Below are 27,620 nucleotides of genomic sequence, written 5' to 3'. Positions count from 1 at the left end.
TGTCGGGGACCCAGGCTTGGCCGTGCACGAAGGAAATCCTGGAAGAGTGCACAGGAGCCAGAGCAGCTGCAAATCACGCGGTACCCAGCAATACAGTCTAGCGTGGGGAGGGGAGGCAAGGACTTACCTCCGCCAAACTTGGACTGAAGAGTCACTGGACTGTGGGAGTCACTTGGACAGAGTTGCTGAGTTCCAGGGACCACGCTCGTCGTGCTGAGAGGGGACCCAGAGGACCGGTGATGCAGTCTTTTGTTGCCTGCAGTTGCAGGGGGAAGATTCCGTCGACCCACAGGAGATTTCTTCAGAGCTCCTGGTGCAAGAAGGAGGCAGGCTACCCCCAGAGCATGCACTACCAGGAAACAGGCGAGAAAGCCGGCAGGATGAAGCGATACAAGGTTGCAGTCGTCTTTGCTACTTTGTTGCGGTTTTGCAGGCGTCCTGAGCAGTCAGCGGTCGATCCTTTGGCAGAAGGTGAAGAGGGAAATGCAGAGGAACTCTGGTGAGCTCTTGCATTCGTTATCTGAAGAATTCCCCAAAGCAGAGACCCTAAATAGCCAGAAAAGGAGGTTTGGCTACCTAGGAAGGAGGATAGGCTAGTAAGAAAGGTAAGAGCCTATCAGAAGGAGTCTCTGACGTCACCTGCTGGCCCTGGCCACTCAGAGCAGTCCAGTGTGCCAGCACACCTCTGAATCCAAGATGGCAGAGGTCTGGGGCACGCTGGAGGAGCTCTGGGCACCTCCCCTGGGAGGTGCAGGTAAGGGAAGTGGTCACTCCCCTTTCCTTTGTCCAGTTTCGCACTAGAGCAGGGCTGGCGGATCCCTGAACCGGTGTAGACTGGCTTATGCAGAGATGGGCACCATCTGTGCCCATCAAAGCATCTCCAGAGGCTGGGGGAGGCTACTCCTCCCCAGCCCTGACACCTATTTCCAAAGGGAGAGGGTGTCACACCCTCTCTCAGAGGAAATCCTTTGTTCTGCCTTCCTGGGCCAGGGCTGCCTGGACCCCAGGGGGGCAGAAACCTGTCTAAGGCGTTGGCAGCAGCAGCAGCTGCAGTGCAAACCCTGAAAAGGCAGTTTGGCAGTACCCGGGTTCTGTGCTAGAGACCCGGGGGATCATGGAATTGTCTCCCCAATGCCAGAATGGCATTGGGGTGACAATCCCATGATCTTAGACATGTTACATGGCCATGTTCGGATGACGCTATACATAGGTAGTGACCTATGTATAGTGCACGCGTGTAATGGTGTCCCCGCACTCACAAAGTCCGGGGAATTTGCCCTGAACAGTGTGGGGGCACCTTGGCTAGTGCCAGGGTGCCCACACACTAAGTAACTTTGCACCCAACCTTCACCAGGTGAAGGTTAGACATATAGGTGACTTATAAGTTACTTAAGTGCAGTTGTAAATGGCTGTGAAATAACGTGGACGTTATTTCACTCAGGCTGCACTGGCAGGCCTGTGTAAGAATTGTCAGATCTCCCTATGGGTGGCAAAATAAATGCTGCAGCCCATAGGGATCTCCTGGATCCCCAATACCCTGGGTACCTCAGTACCATATACTAGGGAATTATATGGGTGTACCAGTATGCCAATGTGAATTGGTGAAATTGGTCACTAGCCTGTTAGTGACAATTTGGAAAGCAGAGAGAGCATAACCACTGAGGTTCTGGTTAGCAGAGCCTCAGTGAGACAGTTAGGCATCACACAGGGAACACATACATATAGGCCACAAACTTATGAGCACTGGGGTCCTGGCTAGCAGGGTCCCAGTGACACATAACAAACATACTGACAACATAGGGTTTTCACTATGCGCACTGGGCCCTGGCTAGCAGGATCCCAGTGAGACAGTGAAAACACCCTGACATATACTCACAAACAGGCCAAAAGTGGGGGTAACAAGGCTAGAAAGAGGCTACTTTCTCACACAGATGATGTTAAGTAATCAGTCCTTCACAATCTATAGATGTCCTTTATAGGGGCAGGCTGAGGTACGCCAGGTGCCATACTACATGTGTGAAAGGGCCCGGACCGCAGACTGTGGACTGCACCCAGCCTTCTCATACTACCCAGAGGGTGGTGGTAGAACTCCTGCAAGGCCGACCATCCACTAACAGTAGCCACAGGTCACGTCATGATCTAGCAAGTTTCTGTGGTTCACAGCACAGTCACTGGGCGCAGTTGCCCATCAAGACTGCCTGACAGAAAGCGGCAAGGCAGACAAGCACCCACAGTCCTGACACTGAAGCAACAGCAAAGATCAAAGACATTGATGTGTCCATCGATGCCAGCCAAGCAGAGGTCACTCCTCAGCCATCCAGGATCAAGCAGCACACCAGCTTCTGGGGCCCCCATGCATGACTGCCTGCCCGATGGAGGTTGATGGCTTTGGCTGTCCGAGATCAGGCTCACTTCGGCCAACCATACAGGGCAGCAGCACTGCTTGCAGTGTCCCCCATGCCACACCCAACAGACCATTGCTGAGCAGGTTCTCTGCTTGCGAGGTCCTGAGCAATGAGGGCCAAGTGTTGCAGGTACCAAATGCACATACACACCAGGAGTGCACACTCCAGACTATTGCACAGTGCAGCAGCAGCCATACCGTGAGGCAGCCTTCAAATCACACCGGTCTGCTACTGAAGGGCATACAAGTTGTGCCTCAGCTGATCATCCCAGCTTCTTCATCTGCCTCTGCCAATGTACTGCAATCCATTTCCCAAGGGCATGCCACCGGAAAACAATCACCTTCCTGGCAAGTGGTGCATTGAGCTGTTGTAATCTGGACTGAGCAATTGGGGATTATTGGCCAACTGCAACTTTTGAAAGTTAGGCTGAAGGAACTCACTTGCTAGGTGGCCATCTTCCTTCCCGGCTCACTAGTGTCCCCCCACCACCTCATTTTTTTTATTTTTTTTTTATCAAAGCACAATACATTCTGCAACATGGCCACTGTCTCTGTGTGATTTGAAATGTTTCAAACAGGAGTCAATGTGAGATTTCTTCAAACCTGTAGCTCCTCCAAAGATACCACCGGCCTTTTGTTAGCCACTCTGCCTACTCTTTTGACTATATTAGGTGATCTCTCTAAAGGCATACCCTGACCTATCCAGCTTTTGATGGTGGCATACACCTTTCCCATTGTAATGGTTGCCTTTCACTGTTCTCCAAAGGACATCTTAGACTGTTAAAATGGTTTTAAACCCATTCCCTGATCTTCACTTTGAACAGATTTGTCCCAGAATGTGTTTCAAAGCTCCTCAGTGTTCAAGGTTATGACTCTATGTTGAAATCCATTTTTCAACAGTGAGCACTTTCATGAACAGCTGAAGTTGAATCTGAATAATAATCATGCAAATCACTACAATTTAACACAAATGGAAGATATTAGAAATTAGGTTTCTGGTTGACAGAGGTATACACCCTGTAAAGTAGGGACCACAATCCTACTCAAAGTAAGTCAGATAAAAACTCTCAATTAACCTGTGCTCACACTCTGGTAGCTTGGCACCAAGCAGTCAGGCTTAACTTAAGAAGCAATGTGTTCAGTTTTTGTGCAACACACATACAGGTTTAGAAAAATAAGAAATATTTATTTGAGTCCAATAAAACCAAAATGACAAAAATCCAATCAGTAGAACAATAGTTATTCCCTTTTCAGTACATCAATTGCAGTGCTTTAAACAGGACTTGTTTTACAGCCTTTACAGTCCTAGAAGCTGATGTGCTGCAATGCTTTGTCATTGAGCCACACAGCTGGCGATGCAAAGTCCTTGAGCAGTGATGCACTGGCGTCAGAGATGCATCAGTTCTGATCAGCGCAATGCCGGAGATGCGTGGTTTTTGCAAGTTGCAGCACTCCATACCCACTTCCAAGGGCCCAGGACTAGACTGGTACCACTGGCAGGGCAAGACTCGGGGCAAGAAAAGTCCAGGTGTTACGTGAGGTTGTGTTGGGATTCTTTTGCACCCCTGAAACTTCAGCAAAACAGCAGGCAAGCCAGCAAGCCCTTGGAGTAGCTCTGGGTTCAAGTGAGATGAGTCAAGTTCTTCTTCAGCAGGGAGCAGGGCAGCACAGCAGAAAAGCCGTTCTTCCCGAGTAGCAGTCCAGAGTGTCAGTCCTTGTAGCAGAACAGCAGTCCATCTTTGCAGCAGGGTTCTTTACAGGTCCAGAAGTGTGCTGAGTTGGTAGGGTCAAATTTCCAGTACGTATACCGAGTTGTGCCTTTGGAGTGGGGGTAACTTCAAAGAAGGGTCTTTGAAGTGTACAGAGGTCATTTCTTCCTGCCCTGGCTCCAGACTTGCTACAGGGGGTTAAGCAGTCCTTTGTGTTGGAGCAGGACACTGCCTATTCAGTTGTGCCAGCTCCTTCCTTTAATCTGTCCCATGATGACCTATCAATATGCAGATGGCTACTCAGTCACACCTACCATCCCTTTGTGTGAGCTGTCTAGAAGGAATGCAGGAAACCAGCTGTCACCCCACTCCAGACGTGTATTAGAGACAGGCTGCAGGCACACGAGATTAAGAGAAGGAAAATCCCAACTTTCTACAAGTGGCATTTTCAAAATTGTAACAATAAAATCAACTTTACCATTAAAGAGGATTTATCATTACAATTCCACAGGTACTAAACAAAGGATGCTTAATCCTTCTCAATTAAGAAATACTGCTTACTAAATGTAATGTAGAATCCCCAATGTTAAACTATGAGAGCAGGTAGACCTCGCAGTAGTGAAAAACGACTTTGGGATTTTTTCACCACCAGGATATGTAAAACTTAAAAGTTCACGACTATCTTTTAGGTACATAGCACCCTGACCTACGAGCTACCTAGGGCATACCTTAGGGGTGACATACATGCAATAAAAGGGGAGTTCAAGGCTTGGCAAGAGGTTTTAAATGCCAAGTCGACATGGCAGTGTAAAGTGCCCACAGAGGCTCTGCCATGGCAGGCCTGACACGTTGAGCAGGTGGCACTAGCAGTGCTGTAGAACCCACTAGTAGCATTTAATTTACAAGCTTTGGCAACATATAGTGAACTTTACTGAGGACTTATAAGTAAATTCAACATGTCAATTACTGATACATTAATCAAACCATGTTTTTTAAGGGAGAAGCACATTCCATTCACTTTAGCACTGGTTGTCAGTGGCAAAGTGCTCAGTCTTAAGGCCAACAAAAAGAATCAGTAAAAATATGAGGTAAGCAGGCAAAAACTTTGGCTGAAGACCACCATAAGGTTGACGGGTATAGAAAGCTGAAGTTTGGGAGAGCACCCAACCTCTCAGGACTTTTCATCACTAAGGCGGATATATCTAGAGAGACCATCAGCATTGGTGTAATCTACGCCTTGTCTGCGTTCCACCCTAATTCCAAATCCTGTAGGGAGATGGAATACCTCAACAATTTAGGATTCTCACCCTTTATTTGCATTAGCCACCTGAAGGGCCTGTGGTCGGTCTGAATCAAGAAGTAAGTACCAAACAGGTATGGTTTCAACTTCTTCAGTGCCCAGACCACAGAAAAGTATTTCCTTTAAATAACACTCCACCTTTGTTTCCTGCGGATTCACTTCCTGGAGATGAAGGCAACAAGTTGATCTAGGCCCTCTTCATTAAGTTGTAAAAGTAATACCCCATGCCATGCTCTGAGTCATCTGTCTGTACAATAAATTCCTTGGAAAAGTCATGAGCCTTGAGCACATGGGCAGTGTACATGGCCTGCTTTAGGGAGTCAAATGCTTTCTGGCATGCCTCTGTCCAAATCACATCCCTGAGCTTCTTCCTCAAAGTCAGATCTGCCAAAGGGGCAACAATAGTGCCATATCCCTTGAGAAACCTCCTTTAGGACCCAGTGAGGTCTAAGAAGGCTCTGACCTCACTCTGGGTTTTGAGGGCTAACAGGCCATGACAGTTTCTGTCTGGATCTGGAGGGGCTGCACCTTACCCCTGCCCACCAGGTGTCCCAAATACACCACAGGCCCCTGCCCTATTTGGCACTTACTGACCTTGATAGTTAGGCCTGCCTGTTGTAGAGCTTGAAGCATTTTCTCAAGATAACAAGGTGGTCCTTCCAGCTGCTGTTGAAGACTGCAATGTCATCCAAGTCAGCAGAACTGAAGGCCTCCATTCCAGACAGAACCTGGTTCACCAACCTCTGGAAGGTGGCAGGGGCATTCTTGAGTCCAAAGGACAGCACTCTAAGCTGACAGTGGCCCTCTGGAGTGGAGAAGGCTGACCTCTATGTTGCACCCTTAATTAGGACAATCTGCCAGTGCCCTGATGTAAGATCGAAGGTACTTAAGTACTAGGCAGCCCCTAACCTATCTATCAATTCATCATCCCGGGAAATGGGATGATCTTCAGTCATGGTGACTGAATTGAGTCCCCTGTAATCCACACAGAACCTGAGTTCATGAGTGGTGCCCGGTGGGGCAGCGTTTGGTACCAGTACCACAGGACTGGACCAGGGGCCAGTGGAAGGTTCAATCACCCCCAATTTCAGCATTTTAGAAACCTTATCTTTAATGCTGGCCCTCACCTATTATCAGACAGCCTGTAAGATGTATCCTTGTCAGGGGGCTGGCTCCTGTGTCCATATCATGAGTCCACAGGTAGGTTGTCCCAAGAATGAAAATAACAGAGGGGAGTACAGCCCCAGCAACTGGCATCAGTCCCTCTGCTGCTCAGGAGTGAGACTGGGGGAAAAGCTAACACCTTCCATTGATCTATCTTTCTCCTTGAAGGCTAGGATGCCAGGGAGAGGTTCACTCTCCTCTTGCTCCTCTTGATTTGTCACCAGTAGCATGGTGAGCTCAGACCTCTCAAAGTGTGATTTGAGACGGCTGATGTGGAGCACCCTGTGAGGGTGCCTAGGGTCTTGAAGTCCACCACGTAGGTGACCCCACCTTTCCACTCAACAATCTCATAGGGCCCAGTCGAGTGGTCCACAGGTTCCATCACCCACACTTTCTGCCCGGGTTGTAATTCCGCAGGGGAAGAAATTTGGTCATACAACTGGCTTCACCACTTCCTGACTGGCTTCTACATTGTCAGAAGCTTGCTTCTACAACTTAGCCATTTGGCTTCTGGAAGCCAGCATGTAGCTCACTACATCCTGAAGAATCTTCCTGGGAGCCTGTTTCTACCCTTCCTTCACCAAACCCAGAGCTCCCCTTACAGGGTGTCCTTCCAGAATCTCAAAGGGGCTGAAGCCCACTCCCTTCTGTGGCACTTCTCTGTAAAGAAAGAGAAGGCATGGCTAGAGGATATCCCATTTACATCTCAATGCCTCGGATAGGCCTTTGATCATGCCTTTCAGGGTTTTTTTAACCTTTCAACAAGCGCATTGTTTTGTGGATTGTAGGGGTGGAGACCTTGTAAGTCACTCCACACTCCTTCCACATTGACTGCATGAATGCAAACATAAAGTTGGTGCCCCTGGCAGACACCAAGTCCTGGGGAAACCCACTCATGTAAAAATCCCCATTAGGGTGCAGTTGCATTCCTCAGAGGTATGGCCTCTGGGTAGCTTGTGGCATGATCCATCAGAACCAGAATAAACCTGCAGCCAGAGGTTGTCCGGAGATCAATAGGCCCAACAATGTTGATGCCCAACCTTTCAAAGGGGGTGCCCATCCTGTCAGGGATTCAGAGAAACCTTCAGCTTCTGCCCTGCCTTCCCACTGGCACGGTATTTCAAGCAAGTCCTACAGAAGGCATCTGAGGGAACCTTCATCCGGGGACAGTAACAAACAAGTCTGTTTAAGACAACATCTAGTTGCAGATCCCTTACCTTAGAATTACCCCCAAGCATCAGTCTGGATCCAGAAGTTTCTCTTGAGCAGTACCCCTGCACACCATTAGGTGGTGTCAGTCGGCTCTACATCCATCATCAGTGTTATCCGCACTGAATATGAGGTTGCGGGTCCTACATAGGAACCACCTTAGTGTGCTGATGTCAGTTTCTTTTCAAGACTGTTCACGCCAGAAGTACGTAGCGATGAAGAACACTGACTACTGGTGTTTCAAAACTAAGGCCCTGAAAGGGGAGTCCCTGCACCTAGATATCAGTTCACAAAGTGAGGAGGAAAGGTGGGTCAGTAAGAAATCTGCAACTAGATATTATCTCTACCAGATAAGGCGTTTCCAAAGGTAAGTATCTTGGTGATCTGGTAGAGGCTCTAGTTGCAGATTCCTTACCTTAGAACAGATACCCAAGCAATACCATCCCGGCAGAGGGTCAGCGAACTAAGGTCATACTAGAAAGTCTGCAGGACCAAACCGGCAAACTGTGCCTGACTATCTAGGCAGTAGTGTTTGGCAAATGTTGGCAGAGAAGCCCATGTTGCCACCTGACAGATGTGAAGGGCTGGAACTCTGCGTGCTAACTCAGTGGTCACAGTTTTCGCTTGAGTAGAAAGAGCACACAAACCCTCAGAGGGTTGCTTTTTGGACACTTGTTAGCTATGGGGTTTCTGGTTGGCTAGGTTAGACGAGCCAAGTCAGGCAGAAACCACCACTCTTGGCAGGGCACGTAAATTACACACCAAAGATAACCTGTGCTCACCCCCTGGTAGCTTGGCACAGAGCAGTCTGGCTTATCTCCAGAGGTCATGTGTAAAGGGTATGCACAACACACTCACACCAGTGACACAATAAATACACCACAAAAGATACTCCACACAGGATTATATAAAAATATCATATATTGTATATAAAACAACATAAACCAATAATCACTTTGCCAAACAGGCAATTGCCAAGCCTCACAATGAGTGCAATACATGAACAAAAAGCTTACACGTTGCAAGCATCATGAAAAACATTACTCTGCATATTAGGCAGTCACCTTAAATAGTACTCGCTGACCTGAACAGTGCAAGGCATAATACAATATACCACAAGGAACACTGCAGGCATAAAATGCAGCATATAATTAATAAAACGTGTCAAAAACAAAACAGCATCCTTATACATAGGGTGCAGTGTACCTGCACACATATTAACATTTATGCTGTAATCAGGCTCCGCCCAGGGTCTTAGCACCGAGTGTGAGCCTAATACAGTGAATAGGGTAATTACAGCACCCAGAGAAAGCTAGCTCAGGCCCTCCAATGAGGGTTCGCCTGCCCTTTCCCTAAGATTCAATGCTCCCACAGGTATGAGACAACATGGTGGGGTGGGAGGTGGCACTCACTCGGATATACCACAGCAAGATTCCTTAGGGACAGCTACCTGCATGCACATAGGACAGCTGCCGGAGCTACACAAGGTTTTGTGGGGAGCACGCTCGAACCTCAGGTGCGGTCACCCCTATCTATGAGGGCACCTTTGGTAGTGGGGGCCCCCACGAACCTGGCGGGCTCTATACAATAGAACAGCACTTCCGCTCTCAGCAATGCTGGGGGCAGGGGTGAGGTGCCTAATTTCTCATACAGCAGCGGAGTTGCACGCCGCTGTGGAAGGCACCCGCCCCGCTGGGAATCACCAGAGTGGTGTGAATGGCGCCTTGGTTGCAATGATAGAACTTCCTGCGACACTGTGGTGTCTATTTTTCAGCTCTTTTAGGTGAGAAGGGCCTTGGCTGAGGAATTTCTCTGATGTGTCTTGTCTGTTGAGCCGCACAGCGGGAGGTTACCGATGTGCAACAGGCAATCACTGTCAGGCTGTGCTGAATGCCTACTCCGGCTGCACACCCAGTCTTACGGCTGAAGGACAGTTTAAAGGGAGCAGGTGCCTTGACACAGCACTCCCCCCACCCCCAAGCGTTCTAAAATTAGTCAGGAGAATTCCACATGCACCAAATGTCCCTGGGGCCAGTAGTGACAAATGATACTCTCTAGTCAATCTAAAAGAAAAGTGCTCCTCCAGTGCTACTTGAAGGCAGAGAAAGGGTTAAAGAAAGAGCACTTACCATGTGCTGTGATTGACAAGGTAGGCAGGGAGCTAAGGTCAACTCTCCCTACACATTAGAAGGACCCAGGGCAGGCCACAATAGCGCTCAGGAGGAATCCTTTAAAACCCTGGGATTACTACAAACCAGGGGAGAGTACTGGGGCACAGGCAGAGAGAGGCTAGCAGGATAGCACCATAAGGGCAATTGAGGGCGGTTCCTCCTGACAGTCCTGCAGTGCCCAGGAAGTCCAGAGCCAGGGAATAGGCTGGCCGCAGGGCAACAAGCAGAAAAGCAATCCAGGGAGTCCTTTATGTCACTCAGCAGCACCAGGTATTAGGGTAACCACAGAAGAGCAGTCCAGATGAGTAATTTGAGCAGTCCAGCAGTCCCTCTGGAAGAGGTTCAGTTCCAGTTCCAAAAGTGCTCTAAAAATCATGAGGGAGGCCCAGTACTTATACTCTAAGTGCCCTACTTCTAGGTGGGGGAAGGTTCCAGCCAGATCTGACCAGTTCCGTAAATTTCCCTTCTCCCCTACTCTGGCTCCAGACGCCAGTAGGGGGTAAATAAGCCCTTTGTCTTAGGGTAGGACACAGCCTATACAAGTGTAAAGTGAGTCTTGCCTCCCTCTCTCCCAGACCAGGAAGAGCATCAGCATGTAGATGAATGCAGAGGTAAGCCTGTCACACATAGCCCTCCCTGATGGATGGCTGTCCGGAGTGTATGCACAAAGTGGAGATCTTACTCTGCTCCAGACATGGATTGGAGTCAGGCTACAGAGCACCAGAGTATTAAGCACAGAGAAATGATAACTTTCTAAAAGTGGCATTTCTAAAATAGTAATGTAAATTCAACCTATACCAGTAAGCAGGATTTCTCACTACAATTCCAAACGTGCCCACGGTACTCCTCACATATCAGAAATTACCACTTAGACATATATAAGGGAATTCTCAATGCAAACCGATGAGAGGATTAGCACTCACAATAGTGAAAACAAAATAGGCTAATTGTCACTACTAGGACATGTAACCCAAAGATATTTGCCCTACCATTGACGTACACAGCACCCTGCCCATAGGGCTATCTAGGGCCTACCTTAGGGGTTACTTAGGTGTAGTAAAAAGAGAGTTCAGGCCTTGGCAAGTTGTTTGACCTGCCAAGTCAGTGTTGCAGTAAACTGCGCATGCCGGTGCTGCAGTGGCAGGCCTGAGACAAGTTTGAAAAGCTACTTCTTTGGGCGGCGCAATCTGCGCTGCAGGTGCACTAGTATCATTTAATTTACAGGCCCTGGGTATACAGTATGCCACTTTATAAGTGACGTACAGGTGAATTAAATAAGCCAAAGAGGTGTAAACCAATTATGCCAAGTTTGAGGGGAGAGAGCACATGCACTTTAGCACTGATTAGCAGTAGTAAAGTATTGTATTGTATTGTAATCAAAGTACCCAGAGTCATAAAGCCAACAAAAGGAACGTCAGAAAAATAGGAGAAAGGCATAAAGTTTTGGCATAACCCTGCAGAAGAGGCCATTTCCATCACCAATGCAATGCAATGCAAATTTTGATGCAGAGTACAATCCGTCTGGAGATGGTTTGCTTCTGCACTGCACTTCTGCACAGACCTTTATTTGCACCCACATACCCGACCATCTGGAACTCTCTTCTATGATCAAGGTAGAATGCCAATGCTCTTTTTGGATCCAGGCGGTGAAGACTCTCCTCTTCCTCAGCAGGATGTAGAGGTGTATAAAAAGTAGGCAAGGTGACGGGCTGGCCTACATGAAAGGGTGCAACCACGTTTGGCAAAAATTAGGCCCTAGTGCGAGGCAACACTTTGTCTGGATAGATGGAAAGATAGGGCAGTTTGGATGACAATCCCTGCAGCTCATTCACCCTGCAGGCAGATGTGATGTCCACAAGGAAGGCTGCCTTCAAAGTGAGAGGACAATTGTGTAGCGGCTTGAAAGGAGCGTACATCAGGAATGTCAAAACCAAATAGAAAACCCATTGGGGGATACTGAACGGGGATAGAGGAAACATATGTGTAAGACCTTTGAGAACCAAAGAAGGTTGATCAGGCAACCTTAAAAAAGCAGAAATATCAGACAAATACATTTAAGAGTGCCTACAACAGAGCCCTGTAGGGCCAGAGAGATGATAAACAGGACCTCAGAAAGGGGGGCAGAAAGGGAGTCAACAGACTTTTCTGTGCACCATGCCACAAATCTCTTCCAATGACAGGTGTATACCGTTTTGAAGGAGGGGCACCTGGCTGCCAAGATTATGTTACAGACATCAAGAGGAAGATTAAAGGCTGTCAACTGTAGTCGCTCAATGTCCACAGAGGAAGGCGGAGAGCAGACAGGTTCGGATGCACAACCTCCACTGCTGCTGCTACAGAAGATCCTCTCAGAGAGGAAGTCTGATCAGAGGATTGATGGACATGCTCAGCAGCTTGGGATACCAGAGCCACCAGGATTACTTGGGTCCACTCGTTCTTGATCTTCTTGAGACACTGGTATGTGGTATAAGTGCAACGCGTACAGGAAGCCTGAGTTCCACTCGAGACAAAAAGCATCTCTGAGTGATTTCTGCCTTGGAAACTCTAACGCACAAAACTGCTGACATTGTGTGTTCTCTGCAGAGGTGAACAGATCTAACCACAGCTCTCCTCCGCTAAAATAGACTAGGAGAATCTCTTCAACATGGTTCCCATCTTTGGCTGGAAGTGGCATTTTCAAAACTGTAATAATAAATCTGACTACTGTTAAAGAGGATTTATTGCAATTCCATAGACACTAAACATAATATACCTACTCCTTCTCAATTAGGAACTCCAGTTTATTAAATGTAATAAGTAATCGCCAATGTTAACCTATGAGAAGGGTAGGCCACACAGTAGTGAAAAACAACGTTGGGACTTTTTCACTACCAGTACGTATAAAACTTAAAAGTATATGTCCTACCTGTTAGATACATTGCACCATGCCCTTTGGGCTACCTAGGGCATACCTTAAGGGTGATATTTTGGTAATAAAAGGGGAGTTTAAGACTTGGCAAGAGGTTTTAAATGCCAAGTTGACGTGGAAGTGTAAACTGCCTAGACAGGCTTTGCAATGGCAGGCCTGAGGCATGTTTAAAGGCAACTTGAGTGGGGAGCACAATCAGTGCGGCAGTCCCACTAATACCACTTAATTTACAGGCCCTGGGTACAGATAGTGCACTTTACCAGGGATGTATAAGTAAACCAAATATGCAAACTGTTGATCCATCAATCAAACCATGTTTTTAGGTGAAAATCACATGCACGTTAGCACTGATTGGCTGTGGTAAAGCGCTGAGCGCCCTAAGGCCAACAAAGATAATCAGCAAAAATATGAGGCAAGCAGTCAAAATATTTGCGGAAAGATCACCCTAAGGCTGACAGGTCTAACAGAGGACAAAGTAGAAATCATGTGATTTTGAAGGTGAGTGGTTACACCAGATAACTTAGGATTGGCATTACAAAGTGCTCTTACAAAATGGTGGACCGTGCAGTTTCTAAATTTAAATGGAGTTTCTAAAAAATCTTGAATATGTTTTTGACCACGTAACTATTGTGTAGGTTCAATAAATACTTGGAAAAGAAAATTTTAATTCCAGGCTATATGGTAAGCAACAGATTGATGTAATGCCTCAGTTTCCCCAACAAGTGGATAACTGTAATATGCATATCAATGATGAACTATAAGGTTTGCTTTTCTAGTTCAAAGAAAGGAAAATTTACATAAAATTGACCATGGTGGGTGGGGTGGGGGAAGATTATCCATAGATTCCTGGGCAAAGATGTTGTTTGAAGGTTATTTATGCTATTTTCATGGCAAAACAAATATTACACCTATAGAGGGGATATCATATTTGCTTCTAAAAGCAACAGAAAGTTATTTTCAGGCAGAAAGAGGATATTGTAATGAGGAAATTAAAAGATTTCTCTCCATTTATGTTACAAGGATTGTTAAATTGTCTTGGAATCAAGAAGTGTATCCATGTTTTTCTCTGTTGGTTCCATGGCGGTGTATTTGAAAGGGTCTGCCTAGTTGGTCAGCACAATAGCTAGAGTGAATGAATGTTGGAAAGGATGCTGTCAAATAAGAATATAAGTGATCCTTAGCTATCGAGAATGTTACTTACCTTTGTTAATAATATTTCTGGTGAGTACGCAATGTTTCTGCAGATTATTCTCATTATGAATTCTCCTTTGGGGCTTCAAACTGGTCCATTAAAAGTTTTCCCCAGCAATATCTCTCCAGTACAGCCGTGCAGTGCCGTGCGGCTATAGCTGCAACTCCACCTATGACCTTGCTAGCAGTATATTAAGCGCCAACTGGTGTGCAGATGCAAGTTCCCAATACTTTTTCCAAACACCATTGACGCATGCAGCAAAGAACTGAGAGTGCAACATCAGCCATAAATCCAGCATATAATGTACTGCATAACTTGGAATCTAATTAAACACAGCAAATATTTCCGTGGGTAGGAGGAAGCTTGTTGAGGAATCTATCAGGAGATTACGTATCCACCAGAAATATTATGAAGAAGTAAGTAGTTTTTTTTCTGGTAGGTACATCTTACTGCAGATTGCTCACTTTATGAATGAGTCAGGAAACAATACCTCCCTGGGGAATGGGATTGAGTAGTGCAGGTTAACCAAGAAAGTCTTGTAATATAAGTAGTGCAAAGTACCTTTCATTGTGTGCCTGCCATGTGAGACAGTGGTGCACTGCAAAAGACTGCGAGGATGCCAATGTAGCTACCTGGCAGATGTCTGCAATCAGAACACCTCCACAGAGGGCTGTGAAGGCGGGAATAGCTCGATTAGAATGAGCATAAATGCCTTTTCAGGGTGTCTTTTGTAGAAACGGCAAAGGCGATAGAACGGATGATCTAAGCTTAAAACAATGGGTTTCATCATCACACTACTTTTCCTAGCACTGGTGAAACCCACACAGGTGTGGTCATCCAGTCCCATCACATGCAGCTGATGTAGAATGACACCACACACCTGGAACCCTGTCAATTGAATTAATATTTATTTGATTTTAAGAAATCAATAAAGAAATACAGTATATTTTGAACAATAACAACATAAAAACAATATCCACGGCATCCTAAATATTTAAAAGGTGCCTGCTGTGCCAACCAAATTCCCAAAAAAGGCCCTTCCTCCCAACAATCCTATACCCATAGCCCATATTACTGATTCCACAAACGTACAGTCTACGTGCATAGTACTAAAAGATCACAAACTTAAAATACAAAAAGCCACTAGAATAAAATCTACGTAATTGACACTGAAGAGTACGGATTAAAGTGCATTCATTCTGGCAGAAAAAAATACATTAATAAAACAGAGTCTTAAATCTGCAGAAACACATACAAATAAATGTGCTGAATGAGCCTAGAATAAAGTATTAATAAAATAATAAGATCAATGTGAATATATAAAGTAAAAAACACACTTCGAGCATACATAAAACAACATTTGAACCCGTGACTCAGCCCTCCGTAGATTTACTACATTTTACTGCTGCTTTAAGAACAGAACAAACACTAAACCAGAGATCAGGGCTGCATCATGGACGCATTTAGCGTTCGTCAGGGTTGCGACCCCTGTCTTGCTCTTTGCGATCCCTGGCCTTAGGGGTGTCAGCTGGGGCTCCACGCTTTGGTTTCTGTCAGTTTTTTTTAAGTACACTAACAGTGAGTAACAACATATTATTAATTATTATTGAATTAAAAATGGAGTTCAATTAGCTGGAAAATGGTCTGAGGAAGTTTAAATATCGCTCCTGCCGACCTGCTCAACTTCAGACGCGAGATGTTAACCTCCAGCTGCCAGGAGTCTGCTGAATCAGACCACACCAAAATAAGAGGAGTTCAATCTACTCAGATATTGGCTACTGATTGACAGTGTTGAAGCCTTTTTCCTTCCAGGGCCGAACCATAATATGGGATTTCCCACAACTGCTGATCAAATGAAGCTACAAGAGTCACTAACGAGTGTACCAGTATTCGAAGTGCTCTCGGGGTCCGGGCCACAAGGACAGGGTCATCTGCGTATAATAATGCAGGGACAAACGTTAGCTATTCTTGGGCCATCACTAGTAACATTGGCCAAATAAGGGCTCAGATTATTAATATAAATAATAAGCAATGAAGGTGCCAGATTGCATCCTTGAAGAACCCATCTAGCTAAAGGGAAAGTGTCTGACAAACCTCCCTGCTGGGCTATACCGCACATTGGAGGCTAGCTGGTAGTGGAGGATGTGCAAAGAATTCACCAAGGCAGACTCAACCCCTCCAAATCCAACAGCATCAACCACACCTTAGTTCTATTTACATAGTCAAATGCTGTAAATAAGTCCATAAAGGCTAGGTTCAGTTTTTAAACGCTTAAAACTTCGGGCAAATCAAAATAACTTCGTGTCCCCAGAAATTTGGTTTCCGTTTGTGGCTGGATAGGGTTGAACACTGCTAAAATTGCATCTGCTGGTTGACAAGTATACCATCGGCTGCCTTTCCTTCTGAAAATCCTGACAGTACTGTTGATTAAAGAAATCGGTTGATAACATTTTGGGCAATTTTATGATTACCTTTTTTTAAAAAAAATAGAACTATAATGGAAAAGGCACAAGAACACAGGATCTTATTTCACAATGAGTTGTTAAATACTTTTGTGAAAAAGGGTCCTCACAAATCGAGATGACGTTTGATGATGTTCACTGGCACCCCCATCTGGCCTTGTGGCTTTACCACCAGGGCTTTGCCGTATGGCTTATGCCACTTCCAATAATGTAATGGACAAAGAGGGGCAGTTTCACAGTTTTGTCTGAAGAAGATCCTCAAAGCTCTTCTCTTTAACTAGATGACAAATAGAACTAAAATGCTTGAACCATTCCGAGCCTGATACATTAAAAACAGGAGGGATTCGGCTGGACATCCCTTTGCCTTACCCTACTGACCATATCCCAAAACACTTTACTATTGTTCCTCAGTGCTGCGGATTCTAGATATTCCCAATCCCTTATGTTCAAAGCCTCTTTCCTGAACTTCAGAGTGCTTTGATAAGGCTTCCTAGTCACACAAACCTCACAGGGATCCTTAGGTGTTGCTAAAAGTGCCTTCTTTAACCAATGATTAGCAGCTGAACAATGCCTATCAAACCAACGAGAGCACTCCTGAGCACAGATGTTCATAACGGACTAACATAACATTCCCATTCACATTTGCCAAACAGCCCAGGAAAGTATGCTGTTGCTTCTTTAAGAGAAGGCCAAGGGCAGTGTTAGGTAACTTCAAGAACCAAGCAAATCTTTGGAGTACTGGGTTATAGGTATGTTTACAGCGTGGGTTTTTGCCTTATTGCCCTAGGCACTGGGAAGTTGCCTACTGGAATTAGAGGATTATGACCCCACCCCTCACTTTGTCTCCAATACTCGAACCTGTGAGAACAGCACTAGAAAATTCCTAGTTACAAATATGTAGTCAATAACAGACCCACCCGCACCCTTTAAAGGAAGCCAAAGGAGGTCCACCACCCACAAGTGAACTATATATACAAGATCATGTACGACTATATGATAACCCAACTGCTTCCCTCTATTATATGATATCTCATTAAGGGTTACAAAGCCCCAAGTCATTGCTTCTCGAAGTCTAACAATAATTGGGCGTTAAAATCCCCACAGAGATGATCACTAAGATGGGACTGGAACACTGCCCCTAGAGACTTCAAGTGGGTTAAAAAAGAAAATAACTGTAAAATAAACACATACAGGGTTCGGAAAATCATTAATATAAAAGTTTATAAAAATCCAAAAGAAAGATTCTAATTATCTTCAATAAGCAGGGGTTGGAAGGCAGGACTTCCCCTAGCTAAAACCGACACCTCCATTTTAGGGTTCAGTTGAACCCATACGGAAAGGCCACCCTTACCTCTGTCACGTGATGAAGGAATTTCAGGATAAGAATAACAAGAAAAGTCAGCACAAGAAATAGGGATTTTAGTACAAGTTTCCAGTAAAGTAATAAAATCATATTTGGCAAAAAAAATTAAGCCAAGCCAGATCGATACTCTTGCCTTTAAGACTTGTAATATTCCAACTCTACAAGGAGAAAGGGCGATTAGTACACACAGCCTGAGAACAGTAACCCTTTGTCAAAGGAGCGCCATTCCCCTCCCCATTATCAGTGAGACGAGGCGATTTGTTAGCATAGAAAAGTTAGTCTATATAGGTTAAGACTGCAAAACAACTAGTTACTGGTACCTGCAATCTGGTCTGCTACACGGAAAGAAGGGTTAAGTACCTGTCCAGTGGATTGTGGAACTTGAGAATCGGAAGGTGTATTTGACTGTCTTCTTGGGCCACTGACGTGGAGCTTAGTTGGCAGCTCATTATGTATTGACAGATAAGGGGGGCAGGGTTTATAGAAGTAACCTAGAGAACTAGGGCAAGCCTAAAAAAATCATAACATTTTTGCTATACCTGCAGGTTGAGTAACTTCAATAATCTACTTAACCTAACAGTAATGTACTTGACCTGTAAATGAGTCTCAGATTGTGTGATTCTATGCAAATATTTTAGTTTACAGTCGCCATTCCCATCGTTCTCACATATAAACGCACCTTCAAATAAATGTGCTCAGCATCTCAGCTGTACAAAAAACTATTTTGTTTGATTTAATTGAATAAACATTTGCTCCATACATAAAAAGAATTTAGGCCACATATAGGGACACATGTTCCATGGCATGCCTTTTAGTTTACTAATAGCACTGCCATCAGGGCAGGAGTGCTACTTATGTTTAAACACTCACTTTCAATAGATTTATCACTAAAGCATGCTGTGGTAGCACACCGTCATTTACAGACAGTAAATATCAAATACATGCCCATACCCTGCCCACTAACTTGTAGCTTTACTGATAAAAAAACTATATAGTGTATTAACAATAATTTGTGAAAATCGGGTTCAAGAAAAAATATTTATCCTTTGCACATCACCAAGTAAAATGGTCCGATTTGCCTTAATCCTATTAAAATATTTTTTTGGGTAAGCTAAAATGGGCTGATTTCCAGAGAGCTCGCACTTACACAGTATGCTTAGCTAGAGGCTCACCACTGTGTTACACATTTTGTTTTTAGCAACATGTTAAGTGTTTTATATTTCTGGGCTAGTTTTGTTTGCAGGAAGATGCGCTCCTCTCACTGCTGATTGGCTGGAGTAACCACTCAGCTGGTGGGAGGAAGAGTCATTTAGACCTCCTCTTCCTCCTTATGCCACTAGCAGCGCGGACGTGCAGCTAACTAAAATGGGGCTAATTTCCGGAGAGCTTGCACTCACACCCTATGCTTAGCTAGAGGCTCACCGCTCTGTTTGCACATTTTGTTTTTAGCAATATTTTAAGTGTTTTATCTGTTAGGAAACACGCCGCTTTGTCTCCTTGTTTTGTTTTCAGGAAGACACAATTCTCTCCTTGCTGACCGGCTGGGGGTAACCACTCAGCTGGTGGGAGGAGGAGTCGGTTAGAGCTCCTCTTTCTCTTAATGCCACTAGCAGCGTGGACGTGCGCCTAAGGTAAGCCGGTCTGCACCCGTCCACAGCCAGTTATGCTGTCCAACATTGCACCTACACTTCTAATGAACTGGGGCAGCTATCCTCTACAGCTCACCAACTGGACCACGCCACTATTTCACTCCTATCAAATTTAGAGCTATTAAATAAACCCAGTATGGTTAGCCCAAGGGAAATTTTAGTTACTTCCCCTTTGAGTGACTTTGTTGGTGATCTGCCCACCTTCAATCAGCTTCAAATCTTTTACTTGAATATCAGGTTCATGGTCAAACAAACTTGAAATCTTTTATCTATTGGACTCCAAGAGTACCGATGTCTTATTTTTAATGAATATCTGGTTAACAGCAGACTCATCTCCCCGTTAATTATTACATTCTTCTCATGAATTGCCCTGCTTCAGTCAAAAAGAAGCAATTAAAGTGTTCTAGACTAGCCTCTCTTGATCTCCCAATGACTAATATTATTATAATTAAACTTGACTTGCCTACTTCTCATCTTTTGTATCCTAGTCTATAGGCCTCTGGGTCATATGCCGCATTTTCACCAGGCCTCGGTGGAACAGCTCTCTACATTAGTAATCGAATTTGCAAGAATTTTTATTTTAGGTGATTTAAATTATTGGGCAAAGTAAGCCACTGGAGGTCCACTGTCTCTTGATTTTACAGATGTGCTTTGCAGTTTATATCTGACCCAACATGTTTCCTCAACTACTCACCACATGGGCCACACTCTTGACCAAGTTTGGACTACTAGCCTTTCAGTCTCCTCCACAGATGTTTTGCCTTGTATATGGTCAGACCATTTTTTAATCTAAATTCTTCTCATGGTTGTGACTTTCCCGAAGCTTCAACCTATAGCTGCTAAACACTCTAGAAACTGGGCTTGTGTCAAGATCGACTCTTTTTGCAGCTCCTTGGTTAATCGTTAATTCCTTGCCTGATACTAAGGCCGATCTTGACAGTATGGAGGAGGGTATCTTGAACTGGTTGACGAATGCTTGCAACTCTCCTGCCCCTTTAAAAGGACGGGGAAGGGGGAACACGCCCCCTGAAGAAAATCTTTAAAAATGTGCATACGTAATTTCAGCACTATTTCTGTGATAAACAGACCAGAAATACAGTTCTTATTCGCATTTATAAAGGAAAATTCTTAAAGTATTACAAAGAATTTCTGGTTCACCAAGCAAGTCTGACCTCTGAAGAGAGTTATGGTATCAGACAAGGCAACAGCCTGGTATTTCCCCTTTACAATCTAAAATACATAATATAGGTACATAAAGGTTAAAGTGCTCACCTTAACACAGATGTGTATCTCAGCCCTGATAAGGTGAACTGAAAGGCATTAATCGCAAACTAGTAAATATTCTTTTTATTGTTCACTGCAGGGAGTTTACTGTCGTCAAGGTACATTTTTATTTGATTCCACGGTTCCCTCTCACTCACATCTTTGAACACCCAGCAAGAATATTTGCATTTATAAGGTGTTTACTTTACAACTGCACCCCAGTGTGTATGTGTAAATGTAATTATTAAATAGGTATCCCCGCTGAAGAAAGGAATTAATTGAAAAGGCTGTGACTACAGCTGCAGCAGATACATCTTTGAGAGTATTCAGCATAATATTTCTGAATAATAAACAGACGGTTGAAATATTGCTTATGCTTGAGACATTGATATTGAATTTGTTGTGCTGTTTTTTAGTTATTAGCTTCATAAAAAGGGACGAGTCGGCTCACGTTTCCTCTTCCAAGTATAGTGCCTTGATGCTTTATTTTCATTAAGTAGTGTAAAGGAGCAAGTTGGAGTGAGAAGGTTACTACTAAAACAAGCATTTGCAAATTGTGAGCGAGTAGCAGGGGCTGGTCCTCCAGGGGGGGGAAGAGGAGCATCGCCCCCTACGCCAGCAGCGACAGCTGCAAAACGTTTACCAAACAACGATAATAAACTATTATGTTTATTATCGTTGTTTGGTAAAAGGGGCGGGGCATTGAGGGTGACGATTAGTGAGGGGGAGTGGTCAACACGGTTGTTGGGCTGGAGAGAGCCTGCACAGGTTCCCAGTCTGCTTGGGAGCGCCCTGGCTGGGCACTCCCAGCCAATCCTGATGCCGCTTTGAGCAGCGTCAGGATTGGCCACAGGGCAGGCTGGGAGCTGGTGCCTGCAGTAGATGAGGGACAGAGAAGCGGCGGAGGAGGTACATTTAAAAAAAAATAAAAAAATTTAATTACCCCCCTCCAGCCCACTCTCCCACGCGCTGCCCCCTCACCTTGCAGTGAGCCGCTCCTGGCGAGTAGTGCCTTTCAATTCAACTTTACATAGCTGATATACACAGCTATGTTAATGCGAGCACATTAACCGACCTAGCACCTCGTGCATATTTTAATAAAACACGGGGATACATTGTTTCTAAAGGAAATTAAGTGGTCTTGAACTAAGACTCAATATATTTTTTATATACTTCATAGGTAATAATTGATGATGAATTACAGTTTACTGCTTCGGAAAGTATTAAACACTATACATTATTAATGTAATATGTACATTATGTTACATCATGTGCATTCTCAATTGTTTTTAGATCAATCCAATACTTCTATTCCTGGAACCAATAAAATTGTACTTTATTTAGTAAGTCAGAATGCAAACCCTCTTTTACAACTCTATTGATCGTATGGTGTTCCAAGGCAAATAATGCAAAGATTTGATTGTTACGGCATTGTCTAGTACGTTGAGACAGACATACAGAAATATACTAAAATGGCTAAATGTTTGCTACACGGCTCAGTGAGATAAATGTTCACTTCTTATTTTTGATACTGGCTGAAGATCACAGCTTTAAAATCTGGCAAGACTATCCCAGACTTCCATTCCTTCGCAGTTGCAAACTATGTTCCATTACATTTACTAGAAGTAACACTTGTTACAGCACATAAAATGACAGATTTGCAGTATGAACCGCTATATAAACACACATAGGCAAAGCCAACAGGTTTGGCTATGATACTTAGAAACAACATATGTGCTAGAATGCACAAGCAGATTAAAGCCTACTGGTTTTTCCAGTGATTTTCTTTATGTGAGGGCCCCACACTCATTTGCTGAAGTCTCACCTTTCATTGTCTCCCACTCTTCCGTCTTCCTCTCCACACAACAGTCCATGTTACTAATGCTTTATGCTCCCCCATGCTTCCTTACACATTCCCAGGCAACTCCCACTTTATTTTTTCTTTTCTTTATTTTTTATATTATTTTATAGTTATAATTATTTCACTGAACGAGGGTGAGGCAGCTGCTACGTACTACTCAGCCTCATGTTTTCTATTTTTACCCTCCCTCACACATTTATACTGTACTTTTATTTTAGGGTTTCTTAAATGTCTGTTAGCCATGTTGGAATGGTAAAATAAAAAAAAGGCAAAAATCACCACCAGTGTGTCAAGACACGTGCAAGTGCGTGGCAGCCATGCTGGACTTGGCAACATGGCTGTTGCGCACTCATATGCATTGCAAAGCACCAGCAGCCATTTTAGCTTTTTCTTTATTCAGTTTAACCATTCCTACACGGCCAATACCCATTTTTGAACAGTAAAGTAAAAAGCATAGGCAAAACCAATACAACAGCACTTGCATTTTAAAAGCACGACCTATTCACTTTGCCAATGTTTGTTTTAATGTCTCACTTTCAAGGAAGAACTTAAACTTAATTTGGCTGTGAATTTGTCCTTTTGCATTTCTGAACTACATTCTGTATCACCAACACATCTGGTCTTCATGGGAAATGCTATTCTAACATGACTATGGCAGGCACAAATGGATCCCTTAATAAACAAGCATTTGCAATGAAGTAGGTCTCGCATTTACTTGAGTTAGAGCTATTGGCATTGTAAATGTGTTGGAAGGTGGGTCATTAGTTGTGTGGCCTGCACAACTAATGGGTCTGCACTCCACCACCATTGGGAACCAAACACCCCATTGTAGCGCTTGACTCTCATAGGGTAGCGTTGCAGAGCAGCGCAGAGGGTTAATGTGCCTGCTGCAAAGAATGTGTACCAAGCAAATCACAAAGTGCATGTAATGTAAAAATAACTCTAGTGATTTATGTTCTTTCTGGAGAGAGAACACACTTTAATCTAGTCGAAGCTTGGAGTCATCATAAGGTAGCGCAGAGGGTTAATGTTCTTTCTGAAGAGAGAGAACATACTTTTGTCTAGTGGAAGCTTGGGCTCATCATACAGTAGTGCAGAGGGCTAATGTGCCTGCTGCAAAGACTATGTACTCAGCTAATCGCAAAGTGCATGTAATGTAACAATGTCAAAGTAACTGGTAATTTATGTTCTTTCTGGAGAGTGAACATGAAGCTTGGAGTCAACATAAGGGAGTGCACAGGATTAATATGCCTGCTTCAAAGAACGTGTACTAGGAAGATCAAAGGAGTGCATATAATGTAAAAATGTCAAAATAACTCTGGTAATTAATGTTCTTTCTGGAACGAGAACGTACTTGTGTCTAATGGAAGCTTGGTCTCATTATAAGCTAGTGCAGAAGGTTAATGTTCTTTCAGGAAAAAACGTGTACTAAGCAGAACAGACTGCATATGATATAAAAACGATACCACTGATCAAGTTTGCGCTCTGAGTGCCATGGTAGCCAAGAGAACGTACTTTTGTGTAGTGGAGGCCTGGAGTCATCATATGGTAGCCGCAAAGAATATGTGCTTTGAAAATCACAAAGTGCATGTTATGTAAAAATGTCAAAATAACTCTGGCAATATATGTTCTTTCTGGAGAGAGAATATACTTTTGTCTAGTGGAAGCCTGGCGTCATCATAAGGTAGCGCACAGTGTTACTATGCCTGCTAACATGTACTAAGGAGATCAGAGTGCATATATAAAAACAATACCGTCCATCAAGTTGGTGCTGTGAGCTCCATGGCAGCCATGGAGCGCAGACAAAAGAAAAAAGTAGTTCCCCCATTCTGAAGTATGTCGCCAATCATGCAATTATCCCTGTAACAGGGTCAGTGTCCAAGGCAGTTACCAAACCGCCCCAAGACGGGACAGACGTAAAGCATTTACCAATGACATCAAGTGTTTTTGAAAGGCAAGCCTATGAATGAATTAAAGTGACGGGCGTGAGGTGGGCGTTGTTAAAAGCCCACAATACTTACAACAAACAAATTTCTATTAAATGATGATTTTTTGTGGTATTTTGCTTCTGAAGTGTGATTTGCACTCTGTGTAGGACGTTTCTTCCTCCTTTAACATTATTGTAACAAACGGTATATATCTGTTTTAGTACAAAGTAGATTGCTGTTGAATTTCCAAGAATTGATACGTGAAAAATCCGACTGCATCAGGTTCACAAAGTTACCAAATGGAATGTTTACAATTGATACATGAATCATCTCTTGTTAACTATCTTTTTCAATGCCATCACACTGTTCTTTGAAGCTTCTCAAGAGTGCTGGAAAATCAGATCATCTGCGGGAGAGCATAGAAGGCACAGTTACATGGTTGTGTCGAAGAGACTGAGAGTGGCGGTGTCTGCTAGAACCCACTGTGATATAATTCTTTATTTAAACGGTGTCTATGACAATCCCGTGCACGGGGGTCTCGATTGTTGGACTTTTGTACACAGTGCAGTTCTGGTTCTTATCAGTTCGAATGAAAAACAATGTTAATACTGTAGAGAAATTCTGCTTCTTCCATGACGATGAAATGTCACAAAACGTCAGCCTGGTCATTTCGTACATAAGACGACCAGGAAGTCTAGGCACCTATTTGTTCATGTCATAAAACTGTCATTATATACTGGAGAATTCCAACAAGTACTTACAGTGCTCGTGACATTTTGCCAAATTATCTAGGTCATCCACGTGATAGTAATCGTAGCCCGACGTGCCGAGAACTTCGAATGGCAAGTAGCCTATTATTGGAGGCGCCCTAAAAAAGTACACACATTTACTAAATTATTACTGGAGTAAAAATAAACATGTCTAATATGCATTCACTTATACTTTACTACATCTTTATCAAAGTAAATAAAAAGGGACACAGATGGCAGGGAGAACACACCCTAATCCCAAGCCCATAGTGTGAGCTGATTTGAAAGTAAAAAAGAATGCAGATTTTGTTGCAGGATTGTTGAATGATTTGGCCATCCTCTGCAGAACTAATTCTGGTTCTGCTGCACCATCAAGCTTCTATCCACGCAGTCCCGTGACACCAAGGCATACTACAAGGACCAAAGGACGTCCACTGCACATGGTCAAAGACCTTGCGAAGCGTGGGCCAAAAGTCTGGAAAGGGTGGGGCAGCGGGTGAGCCTCTGCGCATTCCATGTCCACTGGGGGTTGGACACCCCTGGGGGATGGGGTGGAGGGTGAGCCTCCAGCCAGGTCTTGTACAGCAGGGACTGAACCCCCCTGGAGAGTAGGCCGCAGGGCCTGGCCATAGGCAGCACTGGATGGCTGTGCATCTGAGGGTGGATTGCAGCGCCTGGCTGCAGAATAGTTCTGTACCTAAGCGTTATTACTTTGGGGTTTTATGGCGCATTAAATTATTGATTTTTTTAATGGTTTTGTAGGGTCCGTGAATCCTTTGTGGAACCATTAAAGGAGATGTGGGAAAACCATGCAGCAAAAAGGGAACCATGGAGGATCCAGATGTCCAAAAATTGCCCCAAAAAAGTTTTTATTACAAAAACGCAACATATTTATAAATAATAAGTGACTCTGTGAAGTGCATTTGTGTTTATGATGAGGTTAGTGCATACTTACAGGTCGAATTGAATAGATTTCTTCTGTTGGCCCTAGGCCCCACCACCATGGTGCAAAGCTAGAGGCCTGCACAGCCAGGGTCAGATGCCTGCATAAGATGGGGGCATAGGGCTTGGCAAGAGATCAGACTCACCGATGTAAAAAAAAAAAACATACATGTTTTCTATTTTTATTCCATGAAAAGTTCTCCTAAAAATAACAATGCTCTAAGGTTTATCTTTGTTTTTACTTTTTTTTTTTTAAATCAAAAATACGACTGCAACATTGGAATAGTAACTCTGTTATCCAATGGAGTTCACTGTAATGCCAGGGTCAGACTGGAACAGAAAGAAGAATTAAGCGCCATCATCCATTCCGCAATCTTGGTCATACATTCCTGTAATCTTTTCTTTAATGTGGAAAAAATCATCTTGAAGTCTGATGATTAATACAATATATTCAGCATAACCAGAATATAGGAAGCCAAACAACTGTACAGTGGCTGCCAGGGTGAGGCTCAAAACTGAACCTAAGGGATGCCAAAAGGAAGACTTTTTTTTTTTAGTAAAGGGAGGAGTCATCACCGCTTGTGTTTTATCAGAACAAATTCAATTCAGTGCTTGATCGCCCACTCCCATGGCCTCCAACCTATGTAATAGAATTATATGGACAACTATGTCAAAAGTCACATAAAGATCTAGTAAAACTAAAATTGGCCACCCAGCAGACTCTGATTAACTTCTGATTTTATTTAGCAGAGATTAACACTGACTTGGTGCTGTGAGCTTGACTAAAGCTGGATTGATGACGATCAAACACCTTAAGGTATACCAGAAAAAAGAGCACTTTCTGGAAAAGCTACACATGAAAACAAAAACAAACGAAGAAACCACAGGCCAAATAAAATAGGCCTTTAATAATCAACAATTCGTGACTATTGACTTTGACATGAGGTTTTCATTCACAATAAGCCACTGTCTACTTGGATTTCACTACAGGTTTTCACAATAAACTACCTCTTTCCTATAGATAGTAACCGAGGGGTATTCACAGGCAATACGCCGCTTCCGACTGATTTAAGCAGCGTTTTTCACAATCAGTTATACACTGCCGAAGGGTTTGACAATGCAATAAAGTAAAAAACGTTTTCTATCCTTAAATGCTGTTCACAAGTAGACACAAAAAGGCTCCCATACAGGACTTACATCCAAGTATCTCTGCATCCGCAGACAGACTGGACATCGTTTATTGGGTCTGAAACGTTATAGAATTACTAAAATCCTCACCAAGTACACACAGGCCTGGGAGGAGGACCGATAAGCTCAAAGCCCTGTTGGGGACAACCAGGATCATA

General features: G+C 44.0%; 1 protein-coding gene across 19 annotated transcripts in view; it reads right to left on the bottom strand.

The window, feature by feature from the left end:
* The window catches only part of CLOCK (clock circadian regulator), a 1,126,282-nt gene that overhangs the window by 387,870 nt on the left and 710,792 nt on the right, over positions 1-27,620 (bottom strand). For all 19 annotated transcript variants that reach the window (XM_069200997.1, XM_069201058.1, XM_069201081.1 and 16 more), the window contains one exon: positions 25,345-25,451. In XM_069200997.1, the coding sequence (XP_069057098.1) occupies positions 25,345-25,451 (107 nt within the window). The remainder of the gene's footprint in view (positions 1-25,344; positions 25,452-27,620) is intronic.

This window comes from Pleurodeles waltl, chromosome 1_2 (genome assembly GCF_031143425.1).
Source record: "Pleurodeles waltl isolate 20211129_DDA chromosome 1_2, aPleWal1.hap1.20221129, whole genome shotgun sequence".
Taxonomy (NCBI): Eukaryota; Metazoa; Chordata; class Amphibia; order Caudata; family Salamandridae; genus Pleurodeles; species Pleurodeles waltl.
Note: the sequence above shows the minus strand (reverse complement) of the source record. Positions and strands in the feature narration are given on the sequence as shown.